The following is a 21090-nucleotide window of genomic DNA, read 5'->3' on the forward strand; positions in this document are numbered from 1 at the left end:
ATGATAACCAGTTGCGATCGGAATTATGCTTTTATATAATTAAGAAGCTTATTATACTGTTAGCGAGATTATGACCGAATATGAAGTATTTTCTATAGTCTGTAATGAAGTAATATTTTCTGAAGTATTGTAGAAATACAAAGTATGCTTCGTTTGCAATTATAAGATGTTCTGTTTTATTATTTTTTAGTTTTATAAAAAACTATAACCTTAATTCAAACCAGTACTATACTGAATCGATAACATCACATATGACACGAAAATGGTAAGGTGATTAGTCACCCTAAAATGTGTAACATGAACTGATTACATGTAACTACTATTCTATAACTCGTCTGTGACTATATTACTAGTTTATTGAACGGTCGGTATTTCAGAATATGTTATACAAAGTCTTTTAAGATGTCGGGTCTGTTCTGTATCTCATCTATGGTTTTACATTTGTAAATAAAAAATATTTGTTACTGATTGTTATGGATACATATATTTTATGCAATTTAAGATCATAAAACATGTATTGACATCGTTCTTGAGAAGAAGAAAAAATAATTGTTTAGAAATGTCGTTAAGAAAGTTTATGCACCCAAGGAATATATATAAAAAAATACCAGACTTTAAAAAACTTGTTTTGCTATATCCAGAATTCCGTGATATTGCAATTGTTGTAAGCTACATATTTGAGCAATTGTTTACTATTATTATATATTCCATCTCGTACATGAATATAATATATATTATCTATTTAATGAATTATATTATTATATTATAGAATTTAACCGGCAAGATAAAGATTGACTTTAAAAGAGAAGGTACTCTACGAGTACTCACAGAGGTATTATTAAAACATGATTTTAATCTGCAAGTAAAAATACCTCCAAATAAATTAGCACCAACTCTGCCACTACGCTTAAATTACATTTTATGGATTGAAGATTTAATGAAACATGCTTCTTTCAATGAAATGAAGGAAGTAATTGGCATAGATATTGGTATATTGGAAATCAAGTTAAGAATAAAATTTTGTATTAGATAATTTCAGTGATAATAATAATTTTTTTTATAGGTACTGGGGCAGTGTGTATTTATCCCCTATTGTTTGCAAAAATGTATGGAAATCAAATGATCGCTACAGAAGTTGACAAAACAAGTATACAGACAGCTATCGAACATGTTAAAAATAATAATTTAGAAGACATAATAAAAGGCAAATTAATGACACATTATTTATCTTATAAAATATACACAAGTTTATATTTTTTACTTTAGAATTATTGTTTTGCAGTATATAAAGTAGATGAAAGAACAATATTGAAAGAAGTTATAAAAGAGGATAATGTATATCACTTTACAATGTGTAATCCTCCCTTTTTTGAAATAGAAGAATCATCAGAGAAAATTATAAAGCGATTACCACCAAGAAATGCTCCAACTGGAAACGAAGTTGAACTTACAATTCAAGGTGGTGAAAGAGCATTTATAATGCAAATGATTGAAGAAAGTATGGAAATTAAAGAAAAGGCAAAAATTTATACCACTATGTTTGGTAGAAGAAGTAATTTACTATTTTTATTAAAATTTCTAAAGAAAAAAGGCATAGAAAATTCAACATGGACAGAGTTTTGTCAAGGTCACACAAAAAGGTGAATATATTTTTTACAAACATTTTTTATTTTTAATTTTTTATTTCGTTATTTATGAATGTTATTTTTTAACAGGTGGGGATTAGCTTGGTCATTTTTACCTAAAGATGTTATTAATTTGACAAATGCACCTGTTATTCGAAAAAGTGGAGATTATATTGCAAAATTACTGAAAGAGCAACGTCCAATAGAGATACAATTCCCAATGCGACATAAATTTGCTTCTTTCGACAACCTCGTTAATTTTTTGGAAGAAGCAATGGAAGAGTTACATGTAACATTATATTTATATTTCCATCATGTTGTATTTATAATATTTTAGTTTTTGACATATTTTTCATTTTCATATAGATACAAATCAAAGAATTAAATTTGCTAATTGGTAACTTTAATGGTTGGTCGTGTCAACTAATTGCGGACAATGATACATGGTCGCATGCACGTAGAAAACGTCGATTAGCTCAAAGGTTAATGAATCAATCTGTGAACCATGACACAGAACAAACATCTGTAATAAATGATATTACAGAAAACGATGCAGAAAAATTAATAAAGAATAACTCGGAAGATATTGTGAGAAAGAACGAACCTTTATTAATATGTAACTTTTTTGCTGAAGTGATAGAACATGAAGAACCTGAAAATGATGAAGTAAAAATATCTATGATCTTTGAAAAAGGAATTGGTGGCAAGGTTGCTTTAGAAACGTTTCGACAGTATTTAATAAACAAATTAGATGTTAGAGAATATTTTCAGAAGCAGCATGAAAGACCAAATAAAAGGAAGAGAAAACGATTAGAAACAACTAAAATCGAAATAAATTCGGAACAAGTCGAAAACTTGCACAAGAATGATACGGAATCTGTTTAAGATGTCAATTTATGTTCTATACAAAATGATTTATTTCATACGCAAATTTTATGAAATTATATAACAGGTAACATATGTATGAAGTATTTAACTTTATTCATAATGAATAATCCTTATTAACTAGCATTCTTTATCGTACATTTTGGCTAACAAGTGCAGTATAATTCCATATTAATTCATATTATAAAGTATACAAACTCGTTCAACAAAAACTATTAGAAACTTTTCATTTATTCGCCTTTCGCTATTATTATCGACGTTGCTATTATAAACATAACGAACTCAAAACAAAATTTGTTCATTTAAAACAAATGTCAACAAATTATAGGTATTATTACTCAATTTAATTTTTATGGTAATATGATAAAATTTTAACATAGCATATTTCTAACATTCGTTTTAGCGAATGCTATTTGATAAAGATATATGCTCGGTAACAGATAATTCTCAGTGTTTATAACTCTAGAACTAACTGCAGTATTTCTAATTGTAATTAGGAAATTGACGCTACTTCTATAATACGTTGATTAATGAGTCGTTTTTTGATAACTGTTATTAATGATCGTGAAATATAACAGCACACTTGTCATTATACCATGCTTTTCCTGCCACCACCATATTTTTTTAAAAACATTTTTCCTTTCCATATAACAGGAAATTTGTTTAGATTCAAAATTATTTTCAGATTTAAATCCTCATGTAAGATGATAAAAATAACGATAAAACAACAATGATAAAAAGATGAAAGGAAGCTTTTCATGTGATGCATACAGTATAAAAATGATTAACAAAACTAAACGAATTTGTCTTGTTGAATACGATACAGATACCGTTCCTCGTTGATTTTTATGTGATTTCAGTTTTACCTATAGCATTTATATTGAACTCAACAAGATTCACCTCAAATTAATAGTATCTAAAGATAAAAAACAATTATATGACTTCATTATGTATTGAGTTCAATGATGACAACTAAAGTGGGAAAGTGACAGCAATGCCTAAATGGAACAAAATAATGATTTCAAATATGTAGTAATAAAATAACCTATCGAAAGTGTAGGAAAAACAATTGACTTATATTCTACGATAATAAAGTCCATTATTTGTTTTACAAATAATTATCGTAGCATTTTAATTTTACTGGTACAATGCATTTCCTTCAAGTTTCAGCAGCAATTGTGCAATATGCTGGAACAAATATTAGTTTACTATTTCGTCAATCGATAGAAGAGTAACGTATGCAATATCCATAACTTTTATCGTTATGACATAGAATTAATTGAGCCTTTTGAAAAACGCGACAATATTAGGCGACACAGATATTTATTTATATTTTTATCAAATCATACTCTCTTTTTGTCTGTCCGATAATTTGTGAAATTCATATATCAAATTACGAATAAGATTTGGATAAGCAAGTGCTAAGGCAATGAATTTTTTCATTTAGAATTATTTACATACGTGAAGAATCAAGTTTTTTCGTGTATGTATTATATGCAGTTATAAGTCAGTCAAATAAATTCTGTAGCCTGGCGTATTGTAGTTGAGCATCGCGAGCCATTAGGAAATCTAACTCTTTCGAAATGTTTCACCTATGCTGTTGATCGCCACACTATAAAAGTTCGATTCCGATAGCACTTTATAAACGTATATACGATACATCAAATAACGATCCTTATCTCGAGCAAACACTTCCCATTTTCATTTTATCCCAATCAGTTATACATGCCGTACTCGCGTTACTCTTAAAAAAAGATCGGACGCGGGCAGGGAGAGACTAGGATTCAGAAAAAACTACTAAGTATCATCATTAGCGGTTTAAAGCGAGCTCAGCTCTCTGCTACTATTGGCTCTAACACTGTTTTGTTTTCCTCCAACTTGTTCAGTTCTTTCTGTGCTTCCGCTTTCTTTTCTATTTTCTTATTCTCTTTCTCGTCCTTTTTATTCTCTTTATCTTCTTTTTTGCTTTCTTTTTCGTTCTTTTTATTCTCTTTCTCCTCTTTTTTATTATTGTCTTTTTCTTCTTTCTTATTCTCCTTCTCGTTTTTCTTGTTTCCATTTTGAAACGCCTTTATCTCTCCGTCAGGTGTTAGTTCTTTCTGTCGTTTCTCTATTTCCGCTTTAAAATTCTCAATATCCTGTTGGCTGATTTGAACAAATAGAATACCATTAATTACATTCAACATATCAAGTACAGATCCCATACTGGGCGGTTGCACCTGAATCGGTGGTAGGCTAACACCAGATTTTCCGGTATAAATTTCGTTCATCTTTTTCTGTAGAACTACGGCCTGTTGCGTTAAATGTCTCAAACAGTCGCTACTCTCTTTGGTTTTTTCATGATCCTCGCCTAACTGTTGCTTATAAATAGCATAGGTTTCCTTCTCGTTATTTAAAGCCGCTCGGAAATCACCCATACAAGATTGAGTTCTTGCTACAAGATGATAAGAAACAGCAACTTTCAAAGATCGTGGTCCGTGATATCGAAGGTTTAGAGCCAAAGCATGCTCCAAAAATCGGAGCGACAATTCATATTCTCCGACAGCATGGAGAATCAATGAAATATTGCTCTAAACAAACAATTAACGTTGGTCAAGGTTAAAGATATTAAAGCTTTAGAATTTTTAGTATTCGCATAGATACTCACGTCAAGAAGTGCTACTTCTGGGTGGTCTTCACCACAAACTAGTAAGGCTAAATAACGTGCTCTATATAATAACCTAAGTGACACAGAGACTTGACCATTGGCAAAAGAATATAGGGCTAGACGGATCTGTTGACAAATAGAAAAATAATATTAGAATAATTGCAATTATTACATATATTTAATCATTAATTAAGTGCGTTTGCTTTATACTTACATATTCAGTAATGGTATATGGATGATCTATACCATTGACTCTTTCTGACATAAGGACTGCCTTTTGTTGAGTGGCAAGAGCTTCTCCATGCTCACCCATTACGTAATTCAATCGCGCAAGCATTCTAAGACACTGTGAAATTTCGGGATGCATTGCACCATATACATTATTCAATAAATTGAGTGCCTCGCTGATGAGTTCATATCCATCTTTCAAATAACCTTGTTGAATTTTGTTTTGTCCAGTTGTATAGAAATTATATGCATCACTAGCCTAAATGAAGTAATAGAATAATTTCCAATAACTTATGGAAATTTCTATATGACTTATTTTTTGTATCCTAAATGCATTACTTACTCTAGGATTGATATGCTTCACAACAGGGAATATATTAAGTATATCTTCTTCGAAAAACGTGGCTCTGTTCTTATTCTCGAAGTTATATTCACGTAACAAAATTTGAATACCAGTCTTTATACAGAAATTACGAAGCAAAGAAATTTTCTGAATGTGAAAATGTTCTATCGTGGTATCCAACGATTCCGGACATGGTGTTTCCCAATCATAATAACTCTTCAAATCTGCTTTAATTTGTTGCCAAAGAGATTTAGGCGTTAAGGAAGCCCATTCCACTTCAGACTGTTGTGGACCGTTATTTCTACCTTTTCTTTTATTGCGTCGTTTGGCAGTTTTACTTTGAAGCTGAAACCGAAAATTATATAAATTTTTACGTAGAAAATTATTTCGATTATTGATATTATTTAATTGATAAAAAATGTTGCTGTACCTCTTCTAGATTTTGTTGTGGATGAATGATTTGTGCAGAAGAGAATAAGCAATTTAAGAAATGACTAATAGCTGCAGAAAGACTCATTAATTCCGTACCCTAAAAAAAGTATTAGGTTCTTACATTCATAAAATTTAAAATAACCACTTTAATTTCAATTTTAATAAATATACCTGCATATAAAATGTAAAAATGTGTTTCGCCGAGCGTGAAATAAGTTCCGAAACAGCAATACGTTTCAGATATTGCAGTTGTGGAACAGTAGATAACATGGCTGCTAATTTACCAAGGTATCGTACGTTGATACCTTTACTGTGTAAAGCTTCTACCAATATGTTGCCATCCATTACAGCAGCTGTATGATCTAAGCATTCTCGTATCTGTAATAAAAAAATTGAACTAAATATATATTTTTTGTATACAAAATTGTATCGATGCATCAAATATAAAAGTATTCTATATCAAAACATACAAAAGTGGGTATTTGTACGGTAAGTAAAAAGTTGGCTGCATTTTGCACCAACTGTCTTTGTTTTTTTAAAGCAGGCCCATCTGGATCTGGATGTTTAACACTCGGAGAAAATACGTCTGGGTTAAATCTGACATCAAATTCGGCTTCCCGTAGGCTACCAACTGCTGCTGCTGCACTGCGAACTACTTCTTTCGTACTTTCTTCCACTTAAAGAAAAGAAGATTTAAATGAAGAATTGAAGTAAAAAGTTATAAATAAAAAAGAATAATTAAGTTACATACACTCTTGCTTCTCTCCACCAGTGATAGAGTCAGTTATACTTTCCACAATCTTTTTGGCTTCATCCGTTTCTATTAGAGTATGAGAAGAATCTTCTTTGTTACTATCCACTGCAACGACATTCAATTCTTCCTTTTTATCTTCCTGAAATTAATAAAATGCAAAATAATAACAATGTTTAAAACTAATATTTACTGTAAAGTTTGAAAAATGTTGTTTACTTTAACAGTGGTTTCATTTTCCTTCTGTACTTTTCTTACGGATGTAAGTTGTTGCAGATTTAAAGCAACGTGTTGAATAAATTGCACGTATCTAGCTTCAACAAAGGAGTCGATCAATTCCTGACGAAGACAGGCTAATTTATGCTTATGCTCAATTGGAAAACCTAAAGCTCTAGCTTCTTTACTCAGTTCAACACCTTCCACTACAAAAATCAAAGTAAAAGTTTAGCAATAATAATAGCAGTAATTAATTTTGAACTTTTCGTTAGTTATATAAACTTACATTTAAGAAAATTGACATCAGGAGGGAAAGTTCGTAACAAATCCAACACATAATGTCGAGAGTCATTTCCGATTATACCTTTGCATTCTACACTGCTGCAGAGTTCAACCTCCTCCCCAACATCATTGATAACTTTATGAGGAAGAATTTTTAATAGTTGAGCAGTTTTGTTCAACTATAAAACGTAATACACATGTGATATAAAATTCTAGATAAATACTCTTCAGAAATTACAAAAAAGCATTATTGTAAACTAACCAATTCAAGATACTTTGGATGCGAGATAACCGTTTTCCCAAAATCTATAGAACCATAAACAACAGATTGCTCCTGCTCGCGTTCCAAGATTCCAGGGATGATTGACTGAGCGGTGACACGATATCCTCTATGCAGAGGAATACGAGTGATTACCACGAAAACTTAACATCCTTTCGATCGAGATGTAAGTTGCGATAGAATACTGAACAAGTATGTACAAATGATCCGCTACAAAATATCCACGTCGTACAAATAATGTGATGAAAGGAATGCGTGTGTCTAATTTCCTACAAACCTGTAATCGATTACAACGGTACCAAGCGTATAAGGGCCGGGTGGATCAATAGCAGCATATACTCTAAGACCTTGTAAGTCGTTTTTAGGCGCGACGAAAGCAGCTGCATCACCGCCAAGCTCTTTGTAATGATCCCTGACATCGAATCCAAGAGAGAAGAAAATATTGTTCCAAATAAACATTTGCATCTTTGCCTCCTCACCAGGGTTTATTGCCATTACGTTACCGTCTATCACGGCTACTGCACCTCGAGTAGCAGCAGTGACAAAATCACTGTGAACCTAAACACGTCATCCATGAAACTCAATTCGTATTACTGGAACAACGTATTGAAATGCAATTAATATGTCAAGTTTTGACATACTTTAAAAACAGCACGTTCTCTAAGCAGTCTTTCGGGCAAGTTTTTACGAGGTAACTCTCTCGTTGTTTGCAACTCCTCGTTCCAATCTCGAGTTTGGCCGGGAATATGTTCTTCGTACCCCAACTTAGAAGAGAAAGCTGTATGCAAATAAATAAGACGAATGATTAAACATAGAGTCGTGTGTACTCGTGATGCAACATAATTAACACCTTAACTATTCAGTTAATTTAAAGTCAGTAGAAGTAATAATAGTAAAATATATATCTTGTAATGAAAAAAATCTAATTCAAGTATTGCACGTTATACGTATGTATGACTAATACAGCATTTAATATGAAAGAGTTTTATTAATTTGTATAAAACGAAACATACTATCTTCAGCGCGTATTGCATCGATTGTATGTTCAATTTGAGGCGCACACCAGGCATAAAGTTGATAAGGTGCGGCTACTCGTTCAAATGGATGTCTCTGCGTTCTTCGTCTTTGCATAGCAGTGAAACCACGTTTAAAAGCCGGACTGAGCTGGTTCAGTAGTTCAATTAAACTATGACACAAATGACTCGGAGTCGCTGGTTTCGGATTAAATACTTCCTTTGTCGATTGATTGAGGAAGAAACCTCTGACACATGCAGTCAAATAATATTGCTTATCTTCTAACGTTACCACATGTAGATATAATAAATCACCGTGAAGCTTTCTGTGACCGGGTGGTGGATTCCACCCAGATGTTGTTAATACCTATAATAAATAAATTAATAAATTAAATATTTATATTAATAATAAATTAGACGAAGTAAATAATTTATTTATAGATATATTATATCAGTTACTTTTAAACAAGGAGGGCATTTTTGTTCTTTGGCTTGAGGTTGTAGAGGTAGTAATGGCCTGTCTTTACAGCCAGGTATAATATAATCAGGTGGAGTACAATCAACCGAATCTGCCCTGCTCTTCTTCTTCTCAAGGATGTCGCCGTTAGTAACCACATTTAAAAACGATAAACTACTACATTCGACGCCATTGTAAGCATCCGCAGGATCCACAGATTTCAATAAATCTCGTACGTGCCTAACATGTATACGAGCTTCTCGCATTGTATACGGTTCTTCCACAACTTTAATAATGGAACCTTCTTTTAGGCCTTCAATATTCTTCAGCTCAGCAAAGTTATCCAGTGTGTTACCATCGAATTGAAGGGAAAAACATGTGCGATGGCAGGTGTCCTCGCGATCCATGAGTAATTGATGGATTTCCTAAAAGATAATAAAATTTATTATCTGATCTTCTTTATTAGCTTGTTTTTTATTAATTGTTGTCATAGGAAAAGAAATTGGATGATTATTCATATAATATATGATGATTGGATGATTAGTTACCTGAACCAACTCCATACTGGAAACTTGGATATCAAAGGGCTCAGCATTTGGACAGATGATCTTAACAGTAAATCCCATATCTTGAATGAGAAGGATTTCTTGCTCGCTCCCAACATCCTTATCACTATCTTCTTTCTCGCTTTTGTCATTCTTCTTATTCTTGTCTTCTTCTTTCTCCTTCTCTTTTTCGTTCCCTTTCTCTTTCGTAGCTTCGACTTCACCCTTCTCAACGACATTCTTCGCAGTTGTGCTCACATTTCCGGTTTCCTCTACAACTTCCTTTAGATCTAAACATGCAATCCATGAATTAATAAATTTTTATTCAAACATTAGAGTTTATAAAAGAAAGTATATCAAATGAAGCAAATGAACAATTTTTACTAATCGAGGATATTATATTAAACATTAAATATAAATCAAATATCAAAAATAAATAATATAGCAACAATTTTGCTTTTAGCTTATGTAATACATACCAGAGCTATGAGTATCTTACTGATTGATAGTTGGTTAAATGAGGGAACGTTTGCATCTTTTTTATTTATATATATTATACCGAAAGTTAATTTGCGATTCTATCGTAAATTTACAGTATTTGCTAAGTACTACTTTACTAAAGAAATATCTATAGAACTATATCAGATTTATTTATATGATTATTTTACGGAATTATTATTATTTATGCAATTATTTTATCGAACAATTTTCAAGAATCAGTGAAATCATAAAACAAGCAAAATAATAACTAACAATATGACAATAAAATAATTTATTTCAAATATTATATTATCAATTTCATAGTGGCTTCACAATTCTCAAGAACCAAAAAAATAATAAAACAAGTAAAAATAATAACAAAAGTTTTACCTTATTAATTTTGATAATATGTTAGATGAAATGTAATATTTTCTTTTCTTTTAAGATGGATATTAACGATCTATGTTTCAATGTAGACAACGGTGACAACGATACGAATAACCGAGTCCACGCGTTATTTCCATGGAAACAAGGCGCATTTTCGACTAGATACGACGGTGGATATCCGTGGGGCTGCCACTTGCATTCACCAATGTACTTATAAATAAACGGCAATGTAAATAGTCTGCACTCAAATGCCGTACTAATTTTATCGATACTATGTTTGCGATATACATCCATTTCTGGCATATGCCGTTGTTAGGCAGTTATAATATTAATTACAATTCATAGAGAGTGCGGCCCGCTTATCAGCGACTACTGTAACCTTATGATGATGGCACGTCTAAAATACTCTAACATGTTCCAAATAATTTGGATCTGTGAAACCTTGATCTTTACTGGCCTTCGCTTTGTAATGATCTGCATATAATTCGGTAACAATTGAATGTGTGCATGAATAAGTTAAGAGAGTATGCAGAATCAAATTTTAATTGATAAAAAATTGAACTTTGATGTTTTCCTAGAATGATACTTTGATGATAATTAGAATACGGATTTATATGCATGTATGAGAAGTTTGAAGACAAAAATACAGAGAATACACGCATTGAAATGTGTACTCATGCACACTATTCTTTGAAAAGATGTAATTTTCCTCTATATTTTCTACAATTAATGTTTAAAATTTCATATACCTTGAGATATAGTTCATATACCTAGTAAAGTTACAATGTAAGAATTTTATGTGAAAGATAATGTAAAGTGATGTATATGACTCTTCATAAGGACATTTTTTAGAGCTTCACGAATTAAAAAAAAAATATATGCATAAATGTATAAACGTCTAAAGTAGAAAACTTGTACTAAAACTTGTGTAAAACTCATAAAATTAAATACATGAGATAAATGGCGAGTTATATTCATAAAAATAGAAATTATATAGAATAGAATAGAATAAATTGCATAAAAGTTTTACGATTAAAAGTGCAATAAAAATAACAATCGTAAACCAAGTCTTTTTTCATAACTGAAGAGTTGAAAAATAAATTATTATTATTATAAAATTGCATAAAACTCCACTATCTACTGATGATTACAGATTAGGATAACTGCAAAAATAAACAGTATATTACATATTTATATATGTATATGTTACAGTATATTGTAATAATATACATAGATATTGAATGTTAGTAATAATTTTTTTTAAATAAGATCAGTATATTGATAGTATAAAAATTATTAGATAAGTGAATGGAGAAGGAAAAGAAAAAACAAACAGAATTGAAATAAGTATTTATTTGTCCGTGCATAATAGGTATTGTCTGTGATAAATGGGTAAGGTTGAATTGAAATTCTATTTTAATGTTTGATTAGATTATCGTTTTTCCCGTATGGATTAGCTATGCATTACTCTATGCGGAACATTTTTTTATATACTTAATTTCTTAAGCAGATATTATTAATCTAATAATGATTTCTATATATTATATATCTACTATTTCTAATATATCACCTTTTCTCAAATTATTGTTTTAATATGAAACCAAACGTTTTTCTTTCGTTGAAATTACAATCCAAAAGATGACAATTGAATTTAAAATATACATGTGTTGATGCAATAAATGATTATAAAAATCGTTATAATATCTTTTTAAATACCACTTTCGTATATACAAATTTTGTTAAAAAGAGGAACAGTTTTATTATAAAAATAAAACTGTTATAAACATTACAATTTTAAATAAATATTTCAGTACTCGGGTATTTCAAAATAAATAAACGTTGAATATTTATTACGAATTTGGGAATTATGTAACGTAATAACTGAATCAAAAAGATTTAATAAATACTATATATATAAGGCTAAAATTATGTTTGTTTTCAAGTATTTATGCCGTCTATTCATGCTGGTCTATTTGAAGCAGTTATTGATTTTTCATCGAGTTATCTTCAATCAAAATCATATTAACCTTAGAGGGCGTTCATCTATGATTGTCAAGATCGAAAGAAAATCAAAAGCGAACAATCTTTTGAATATGTAGTTGCAGTATTTCTTTATGCATATAATGATTTCCTCTGACACGTTGAGCGGCACGAAGGTCATTGGTGACATACGATACCATGTATGTAAATTTTGTAGAATAATTAAAATAAGATAAATTTCGCTGAATAAAGAATTTATTAACATTTTTTATTTTTTTTGATTTGGATACATTATCAGAAAAAAATGTGCAAATAGAATATAATATTTTGGAAAAATTAAGTGTTATGGTATAGTTTATAAATAATAAACATATCTATATATAATAAAATTATATATTATAAACAATACATAAAATTCTCGTAGCAATCAACATGTTAAACTATCTTTATCGATAATTTTGCAAGCAAATAATTTCAATGCTATATGGAAATTATAAACATGATAACATTTATTTTTGCAACAAGGTTAACATGAAATTTCTATGAGTACGAATCTTGTTCTACAGAAACATTTAATAAATTAACTGTTTTATAGTTATAATGATATGTACAGCAACATATTTTTATTCTAACACATTCCTTATCGTGAAAATTAAATCGTTCGATTGCATGATCTTATGAATATGTGCATTCATGCACTATCAAGTTACAGCAATTTATCTTAGACACCGATTGCTTTATCGTATTCTTATCGTACATCTTACTGGTTTGTACAAAAACGATCCTCCTTTTTTAGATTTCTCTATTACTAAGAAAAAAAGATAAAAAATTTAGCCGTGAGAAAGACTCGGAGATAAAAAGATGAAAACGTGAAAAAGATAAGGCTTTCTCAAAACGATTTTGTATCTCTTATCTTGCTTAAGAGATTCTTCTAAAATTCCATCTTTTAAAAACTAAGAAAAATCAAACAATGATAAAAATTTGTAAAAGTAGAAGAATTCATATTATTTGATGGCAAAAAATAATTTAACTTATCATATAAAGTTATTACATAGATTCAACTTATTATATAAAAACGAAATGATAGAAGCAGAAAACATATTCGTACATCTTAATTTAATAGTTTTTAACGATAAAAAAAATGAATATAATATCATGGAACTGTCTTTATATTCATTAATAAAGATAAAGATTGATAATATCATTAATTAATAAGAAGATTCGAAAATCAATTGGAAACAAGATCAATCAAAGCAGAACAGCGATCTGTTGACAATAGACGAGTTACAATCGCAGGCATTTGAATCGATATGTAAACATCGAACTCAGCAAGTACTAACCATTGACTTACACATGTCAGAAGATGGAATATCTTTCGTTTCGTTATTACAATCAGAAAAACTTGACAAGTTTCGAAACCATTTACGAAGCGATTATACATAAACAGGTTGATAGGAATCTCTACAAATCTAAAACTTTAATACATATTCAAAACAACTAGCTTCGACATAAGAAATACCATAGATAACGGAAACAATGAATCGTTTTACCAAACTTAACAAACAATCCCATAACATAATCAATAATCCTATATTTTTCGTACATAAACGATAAAATAGGCTTTGTCAAAAGATATTTCGATAACAGAATTTTTCATAAGATGTAAAAATTCTTATATTTTACGATATGTTTACGAAAATATAAGTAACCGATAACCTATTCATGTTCATTTAATTGTTAAATGTATGTATATATATATATATATATATATATATATATACACACTATATATACTATACTATATATATATACTATATATATATACTGACTATATGTATATATATATATATATATATATATATATATATATATATATATATATATATATATATATATATATATATATATATATATATATATATATACATATAGTCAGAAATATACACATACAGAAATTTTTAATGAATATATTATGTGCATTATATGGAACTAAAATTTCGTTAACACTGTAAACAGACAAGACTATCGATATTATATCGGTAAACTTTGAAACCAATTTGAAAATGGATATGAAGGTTACAAGATATTTATTGGAAGTATACACTTCGTGAAGATCACCAAAATATTTGAGGTCGATTATTTACTATATTAATAAGCCACAATATTTTGTGCGACTACTTTTAGCACTAATTATATATTTAAGACTACTATTTATGCCGTATATTAATTTCTCACTAAGTATATATTTCCAACGAATGTTTTGTAACTTCTATATATATATGTATATTCAGGATCGTTTCATATTTTACTGTTATAATTACAATAATCGTCTCTCACTACAGCGCTAACGAAATTTCAAAAAGTTTCATATAATGCACATAATATATTCAGAAAAAAAATATGTAATAAGTGTTTGAATACTGTCGTAAAAAATGTAATTTAAGAAATTCCCAAATTGTACGAGATATTTTATTAAAATATCATTTTAGTGTATCAGAAACCAAAGATGTAAGGGAAACACGTCAGAAGGAATGCTGATAACCCCTGCTATCGATAATTCTTCGCAATTCACTATTGTTCTTTCAAAACACGTGACCCTTTATAAAACTATCACTGTCCTAGCATCGTTTAAATTTAGCCCTTTTTACTTTTATTATTCCCTTCATCTCATTCAAAAAAATAGAGAAAACGTATTTTAATTACAGAAGAAATCATCAGGTACAAAATATTATAGTTGAATTAACATATAGTTATATCAAATATATTTTTCAATGCGCCTACCAAAACAATTAAAATAGAACAAATTTCACAATAAAGGTATTTCGTTAAATAGTATTTGAACATTTCAGACATATTTTTCATAATTTGAAATTTCCTCGTTTCTACGCCTATGTGCGAGAGGTCATTAACATGCACGTGTTTTCCTTCGGTTCTTTTTTTCACGAAATGAGAGTTCTAAAACAAGAGCAAATTAACAGAAAGGGTCTAGCGTCAATCGACAGTGATGAATAATACGTCTCTAGAAAATTTATAGCTCTTTCTCAAAATAAACATATTCACTTTTCATTGACCATTAGAGTTTGAAAATGAGCTTAAACATGTACCATAAGGTCATTGAAACTGAACTACCATTAACGAGAAAAGAGAGACAATTGTGCAATATAATTTATATAATTCTCATTGTTCCTAGATATCCTCTGCTTAGTGCAAACCAATAATAACTATGTATATATGACGAAAATATGAATATCACTAAATGAAAGATTATCAAAATCTGATGATCAATAATCATTAAATTAGGTATATTTGTGCATTTAAGGGAAATTCAAATAAGTAAAAATACTCAGAACGCAATAAACTATATAAAACTATACAAAATAGCAAAAAATTACTAGAACATTGCTAAGTATAAGTGTCACAATACTTATAAATAAATTTCTATTTAGATTCTATTCTTTCAGTACACAAAAATACTTATCTGTTCAGCAGTTTAGTAGCTATTTAACATTTACAGACATAACAGGATAATAATAGAAAATAATAATAACAAGCTAGCGAACCACGTTTTACGAGTGTGAAAATTTTGAAATAAAGAGAGATGTATTGAAATGAATTAAACAAGGCAGGTAACATGGTTTCATCATCCAGAGAGAAACTAATCACGTGCTACAAGTAAATATCTTTAATACAAATAATGTATTTCTAACTCAACACCAACGGAAAATGCGGAAAGTAAGGAAAAGTTAAATGGAGACTATACATCGATTGAAAGGTGCATCTTCGAAGGAAGAAGCATGTCAAACGATACATTTATGCGTTCATGTGTAATTGCTTGCAAAATGAGGGGCAAGGGTTACGACTAATTATGAGAAAAACGAAATCATTATCTCTTGGAAATAATCGGGCCGACAAAAGGAATAAGATTCGTCTGCTAGTTTAGGTCGTGTCTTCTGCTAGTTTTTCTCTCGTAAAAGTTATGTGTGGCTCACATGACCCTGCAATACATAGATTCGCGCAATTCGCGCGTTACATAACACAAGGCCCGGCTTTTGACTGAAGCGGCATCGTTAAAAATGCACATTAAAACAGATAGAACATGGTAACCTGATCGAATCATTATATAACATGATCGGCCATACCCAGTTTAACCATGAGAAATAAGAAAATTGATGGTCGCCGGTTTTAAAATCATGAGTATACTAACCAGTACTGGCCTCTTTCTCATTGCCATTGAGCAGAGGGATTTTCATACTCCCATTTTCCGTGGTGGTCTCTATTTGTGTGACCAATGTCATTTTTCTTTGACAATTTTTATCAAGCTTTCACACGACTCTAGAAACAGGCACGTACTTATTATTCACAATAACACGCGCGCACACTTCGTTGAAATTATACTGTAAAAACGACGTCCGACTCTTTTCACAAGGCAGCACACTAACTCTGAGGCACACCGAGCCGCTTTTCTGTATTGCACGTGCGTTTCGAACGAAGTACAAAGTCTAATACACACGATTGGTTGCCTTGTCTAGCGGTTTCTCGAATCACCTCCTCTGATTGGTGCTTCTCGTCACGTGATCCACCCCTCGCCGTTCTTTGAACGGTTATTATTTGTCGTTGCCGATGTATCAAACAGTATGGTTCCTTTTGAAGTTGGACGTTATTAGAACGTTCCTTCGTTGGTAGAAATTGGTAGAAATGGAATCGTTTTTTGGCATCTAACAAAACGGAATTAAAATTACTAGATGTCGGATTGCTAACCTTATGTGACTACTCATTTGAATAAGAAATTGTCTGGACCTTATTTAAGAAAGGTATTACAGGAGTACAAAAAGATATTGAAAAAGGAAAATTAATTGAAGAAATTAACAAGAGATTAATTTGTTATTTAGTAAATTCGTATCAAACTGCAGAAAACTGTAAGGTTAGGTGTCTTGATAGAATGTCGGCAGAGGAATCTTCAAATTTGCGTTTAGGACCTGATCCTAATGTCACTTATCCGATACAAGTACAATATTGTGGAAATTGTTCTCTTCCCATCGAGGTAAGGCAATCCTGAACAATTGGTATCTGAAATTTATACTGTATGACAAAAAGTTAATACTTGGATTTTTTGAAAATGTAATTCCCATTTGCATCACAGTATTGTGAATATTATCCAGAATATGAAAAGTGTAAGCAGTGGCTAGAAAGGAATTTACCAACAGAATTTGAGAAAGTTAAATTAGGTAATTATAATTTCTATATTGCTATTCTAAATTGTAAGTTCTATTATCATACTATAAATTTTATTTACTTGTGAGCAGTAGAAGACACTACTACAGAGGCAGGTGGAGGTGAAGATGAAAAGAAACGACAAAAACGTGGTGGTAAAGGCATGCTTAAGACAAAGAAAAAAGAAGATGTTCCAAAATTAGTGACCGTATCCAGAGCACCTAGAGGGAAAAAGAAATCTGTTACAGTTGTTACTGGTCTCAGCACTTTTGGTAATATAAAATGCTTATTCATAGCAATTCTTTTTTTTTCTAAACAAGATAGTTGCTTAGTTGTAAAATTAAAACTTTATGCATATTAATTTACAGACATAGACCTAAAAGTAGCTGCAAAGTTTTTTGGTAGTAAATTTGCATGTGGATCTAGTGTCACAGGAGACGATGAAATAGTTATACAAGGGGATGTAAAGGATGAACTATTTGAAGTAATTCCAGAGAAGTGGCCACAAGTAAGAACAATAATTGTTTTTTTGAATGATATTAAAAATACACAATCTATGATATTTAACAAATTTTTAGATTGATGAAGATTCCATAGATGACCTGGGAGATCATAAAAGATAATGAGCCAACCAAAAGTTTATTTGCACAATGTATTTAATATTATATCATTTCCATTTCTGTTTAATATAAATAAAATGTACATAAAGTATATAAAATGTTTTTAAGAAGTTTGTACAGTTGAAGTAGTAAAACCATGCTATCCTTCTTGTTCATCTTCATCTAAGAAATTTCCTACTACTTGAAGTAAAGAATTTACTTCATCATCAGTCAAACGGTCTTCGCTATCCTCTATAATCTAAAAAAAACATATATACATAATTATATGTACTTTCAAATATTATATAACTTATCACACATTTTATATTACCAGTTGTATTTCAAGAGGTGTTTTAGGACACATATTTAAAAGAGTTAATTTCTCGCACTTTGTTAATTTATAAGGTTCCAATGCTTGTAGAAGTCCTCTAATTTTTTCAGGTGTTTGTCTTTTACATGGAGTCTCCTCTAAATATCTTATAGTCTGATACGTTATACTTGCTAACTGATTTTGTTTCATTTTTTGTTTTTTATTTGATTTTATATTTTGCAGAATATTTAGAACTTCATAATTGCTTAAGTAAGCTGAGCAATCCTTGAGCCTAATATAAAATTCATTCTGAAAGTTTCTAATAGCTACTCACTAAAACAATTATAAATACGAAAAGATAGTTACTCACACTTCCATATTAAATATTCAAACAATATTTAACTGTGATTCTCTCTTATATTTCCAAATTACAAGTGTATAGTAAGGTTAGGTGTTTATATTCATCGATATTCTCTAGATACAAAATAATACAAAAATGTATTACAATGCGTTGATAAATATAATTTGCAATAATAATATTTATAATTAAGAAAACAAATATAATACAGTTTTCTTTTTACTACAGAAGCAAAATTTATTTACAAACCTCCTAGTATACAGGGCGTACAATTATGAAAACAACACAGTATATGGAAAACGCAAGATTTGAATTTCGCGCTCAATAATTGTCAATGATCTCTTTATGCAATATGCAAACCCACATAATTGTCTTTATTTAAATAATGCTTCGGAAAATACTTAGAATAATTTATATAAAACAACAAAAATAATTTCATAATATGATAAACATATTAATTTTTGTTTTTAATATTCCGATGGCTGCAATAAAAATTTTGGCATGTATAATTTCATAATAACATATACGAACAATAAGAATAATAAACTAAGAATTCTCGGATGAAATCTGATCTGTAGAAATCAGTAGGATGTATAAAAAATCTTAATCAAAATCTTGTAGAGTTTTGAAATCGATTGAGAAGCCATTAAAAGAATATATATATATGTGTTCATTATAATCTCATTTACGGAATGGTAGAATGCTAAATATGCGAAAACATTAGATTATTTGATTCCAATATAAGTGTATATACGTGTGCATGACACGCGCTCAGGAACCACAGCTGACTATAGTTATATTTTAGATCTTGCAAGGCTGTATATTGGTAAGTTGTAGCCCCCATACGTTACTCGATAGTTATAAAGATAAAAAGCAAAATATGTTAGTTATATTTACAGTGTTATTGATTAGTTACTATTATTTAACACTTTCTGACATTTAACGATTGAATATTACAATTTAATTAATGCAAGAAGACGTAAAGAGAAATATATAATAGCATTACTTTGCTTTTATAATTTAATTGTTCATAATTTTAACATTCTAAATAAACGTAAGATAAATTATAATTAACTATTTAGCGACGATTATCAAATTTTATTCTGGAAAATATTAAAAATATTTTATTTCAATTCTAAATATTGTTTTTGTTTTTTTTTATTAAATGATTTAATATGAAAATGATATTAATCGAAATATATATAAAATCTAATTTTAGCAACTCTAATTGCAAAATTATTTTCATTTAAAACTTTACAATTTCCTTTAAATTTTATAGAATATAAAATGGAAGATATATATATATATATTTAATTTCATTATAAAATCTAGTATAAATTCAATTCCAAATATCAAACTTTATATAAAGTTCTATTTATTAGCAATATAAAATATTTAAAAGTACATATACATATAATATATACCATATAGAGTTGAAATAAGAATACAATTTTTGTTAAAAATTTGTACGAGATCCTTATTTTTATGCATTTATATGAAATTTGCGAGTGCAAAATTGCATTCTTAAACAGAATGCATATGATATGAAAAGATATATAAAATATCCAACTAATACTTGATAGGTGAAACAATTTCTACCGAGGTTCTACTTTGTTAATTATATTCTCAGAAATATAAACTTGCTTAAAAATCCGCAATCTACTCATTTTAAATCCTTTCAAATTTTATGGTAAGCGTCATATTCGTTCACAAACAAATTTGAAGAAATTTTAAGTCGCGGGCCTCTAATACGATAGTCACATACCTGTGAACATTAACACGACCTCTGTACGGAATCGTCTGACATCTTGCAAAGCCAACTGTACGACTGAGTGCGTACTCCGTTGTGTTTTGTATTTTGCAAGTATACACTACCATCAGTGTGGTGATTCGAGTTAATGATCGATGTGATTCATAAGGGTGAACAAAATGTAGACCGATGACCGAGGTTGATCAAGTCTTTGAAGAGGATCGTCGGAGAATAGGACCGATACCGAACAGAAAATCCTACGGACCGCAACTTTTCTTACAACACGTATCGATCTCTCTCTCCGCAGGCAA

The 21090-nt window shown here is 29.9% G+C and overlaps 4 protein-coding genes across 6 annotated transcripts; 2 read left to right on the forward strand and 2 right to left on the reverse strand.

The window, feature by feature from the left end:
* The first annotated feature begins 383 nt into the window (after positions 1-383).
* Positions 384-3628, forward strand: LOC100644922 (U6 small nuclear RNA (adenine-(43)-N(6))-methyltransferase). Of its 2 annotated transcripts, XR_007227797.1 has the most exons (7): positions 385-664; positions 770-989; positions 1064-1204; positions 1283-1640; positions 1716-1914; positions 1992-2577; positions 3196-3628. XR_007227797.1 is itself a non-coding variant. In XM_003394572.4 (6 exons), exons 1-6 carry the CDS (start codon positions 491-493, stop codon positions 2508-2510), a joined length of 1611 nt encoding a protein of 536 aa, XP_003394620.2. In that variant the 5' UTR covers positions 384-490; the 3' UTR covers positions 2511-3102. The 2 variants fall into 2 exon arrangements, 1 of the variants encoding a protein (XP_003394620.2); XM_003394572.4 differs by lacking the exon at positions 3196-3628 and having other exon boundaries at positions 384-664; positions 1992-3102.
* LOC100644799 (clustered mitochondria protein homolog) lies at positions 2584-17036 on the reverse strand. The gene is made up of 17 exons (XM_003394571.4): positions 16756-17036; positions 9708-9994; positions 9162-9584; positions 8703-9069; positions 8331-8467; positions 7967-8247; positions 7672-7798; positions 7414-7588; positions 7131-7333; positions 6912-7053; positions 6631-6836; positions 6332-6538; positions 6159-6257; positions 5729-6073; positions 5372-5644; positions 5158-5283; positions 2584-5080 (listed from the first exon to the last, which is right to left on the reverse strand). Exons 1-17 carry the CDS (start codon positions 16844-16846, stop codon positions 4340-4342), a joined length of 4230 nt encoding a protein of 1409 aa, XP_003394619.1. The 5' UTR covers positions 16847-17036; the 3' UTR covers positions 2584-4339.
* Positions 17037-17203: 167 nt separating this feature from the next.
* Positions 17204-18507, forward strand: LOC100644479 (density-regulated protein homolog). Its single transcript, XM_003394568.4, has 6 exons — positions 17204-17362; positions 17441-17592; positions 17692-17776; positions 17855-18034; positions 18131-18270; positions 18341-18507. Exons 2-6 carry the CDS (start codon positions 17491-17493, stop codon positions 18383-18385), a joined length of 552 nt encoding a protein of 183 aa, XP_003394616.1. The 5' UTR covers positions 17204-17362; positions 17441-17490; the 3' UTR covers positions 18386-18507.
* On the reverse strand, positions 18401-20932 carry LOC100644597 (DNA-directed RNA polymerase III subunit RPC9). Of its 2 annotated transcripts, none has more exons than XM_020868539.2 (4): positions 20795-20932; positions 19042-19145; positions 18693-18963; positions 18401-18620 (listed from the first exon to the last, which is right to left on the reverse strand). In XM_020868539.2, exons 2-4 carry the CDS (start codon positions 19047-19049, stop codon positions 18522-18524), a joined length of 378 nt encoding a protein of 125 aa, XP_020724198.1. In that variant the 5' UTR covers positions 19050-19145; positions 20795-20932; the 3' UTR covers positions 18401-18521. The 2 variants fall into 2 exon arrangements, with proteins under 2 accessions (XP_020724198.1, XP_012176577.1); XM_012321187.3 differs by lacking the exon at positions 20795-20932 and adding an exon at positions 19279-19436.
* Positions 20933-21090: the final 158 nt, after the last annotated feature.

This window comes from Bombus terrestris, chromosome 3 (assembly GCF_910591885.1).
Source record: "Bombus terrestris chromosome 3, iyBomTerr1.2, whole genome shotgun sequence".
NCBI classification, from domain to species: domain Eukaryota; kingdom Metazoa; phylum Arthropoda; class Insecta; order Hymenoptera; family Apidae; genus Bombus; species Bombus terrestris.

Excerpts from the sequence above, each read along its gene's own strand:
- LOC100644922 (XM_003394572.4), top strand. The coding sequence starts at position 491 with ATGCAATTTAAGATCATAAAACATGTATTGACATCGTTCTTGAGAAGA. Across the intron at positions 1,205-1,282 it reads TTTAGAAGACATAATAAAAG|TATATAAAGTAGATGAAAGA; the intron begins GCAAATTAATGA and ends ATTGTTTTGCAG. Across the intron at positions 1,641-1,715 it reads TGTCAAGGTCACACAAAAAG|GTGGGGATTAGCTTGGTCAT; the intron begins GTGAATATATTT and ends ATTTTTTAACAG.
- LOC100644799 (XM_003394571.4), bottom strand. The coding sequence starts at position 16,846 with ATGACATTGGTCACACAAATAGAGACCACCACGGAAAATGGGAGTATG. Across the intron at positions 7,799-7,966 it reads ACCGTTGTAATCGATTACAG|AGGATATCGTGTCACCGCTC; the intron begins GTTTGTAGGAAA and ends TCCTCTGCATAG. Across the intron at positions 6,074-6,158 it reads CACAACAAAATCTAGAAGAG|CTTCAAAGTAAAACTGCCAA; the intron begins GTACAGCAACAT and ends TTTCGGTTTCAG.
- LOC100644479 (XM_003394568.4), top strand. The coding sequence starts at position 17,491 with ATGTCGGCAGAGGAATCTTCAAATTTGCGTTTAGGACCTGATCCTAAT. Across the intron at positions 18,035-18,130 it reads TACTGGTCTCAGCACTTTTG|ACATAGACCTAAAAGTAGCT; the intron begins GTAATATAAAAT and ends ATTAATTTACAG. Across the intron at positions 18,271-18,340 it reads TTCCAGAGAAGTGGCCACAA|ATTGATGAAGATTCCATAGA; the intron begins GTAAGAACAATA and ends ACAAATTTTTAG.
- LOC100644597 (XM_020868539.2), bottom strand. Across the intron at positions 18,621-18,692 it reads CACCTCTTGAAATACAACTG|ATTATAGAGGATAGCGAAGA; the intron begins GTAATATAAAAT and ends TGTTTTTTTTAG.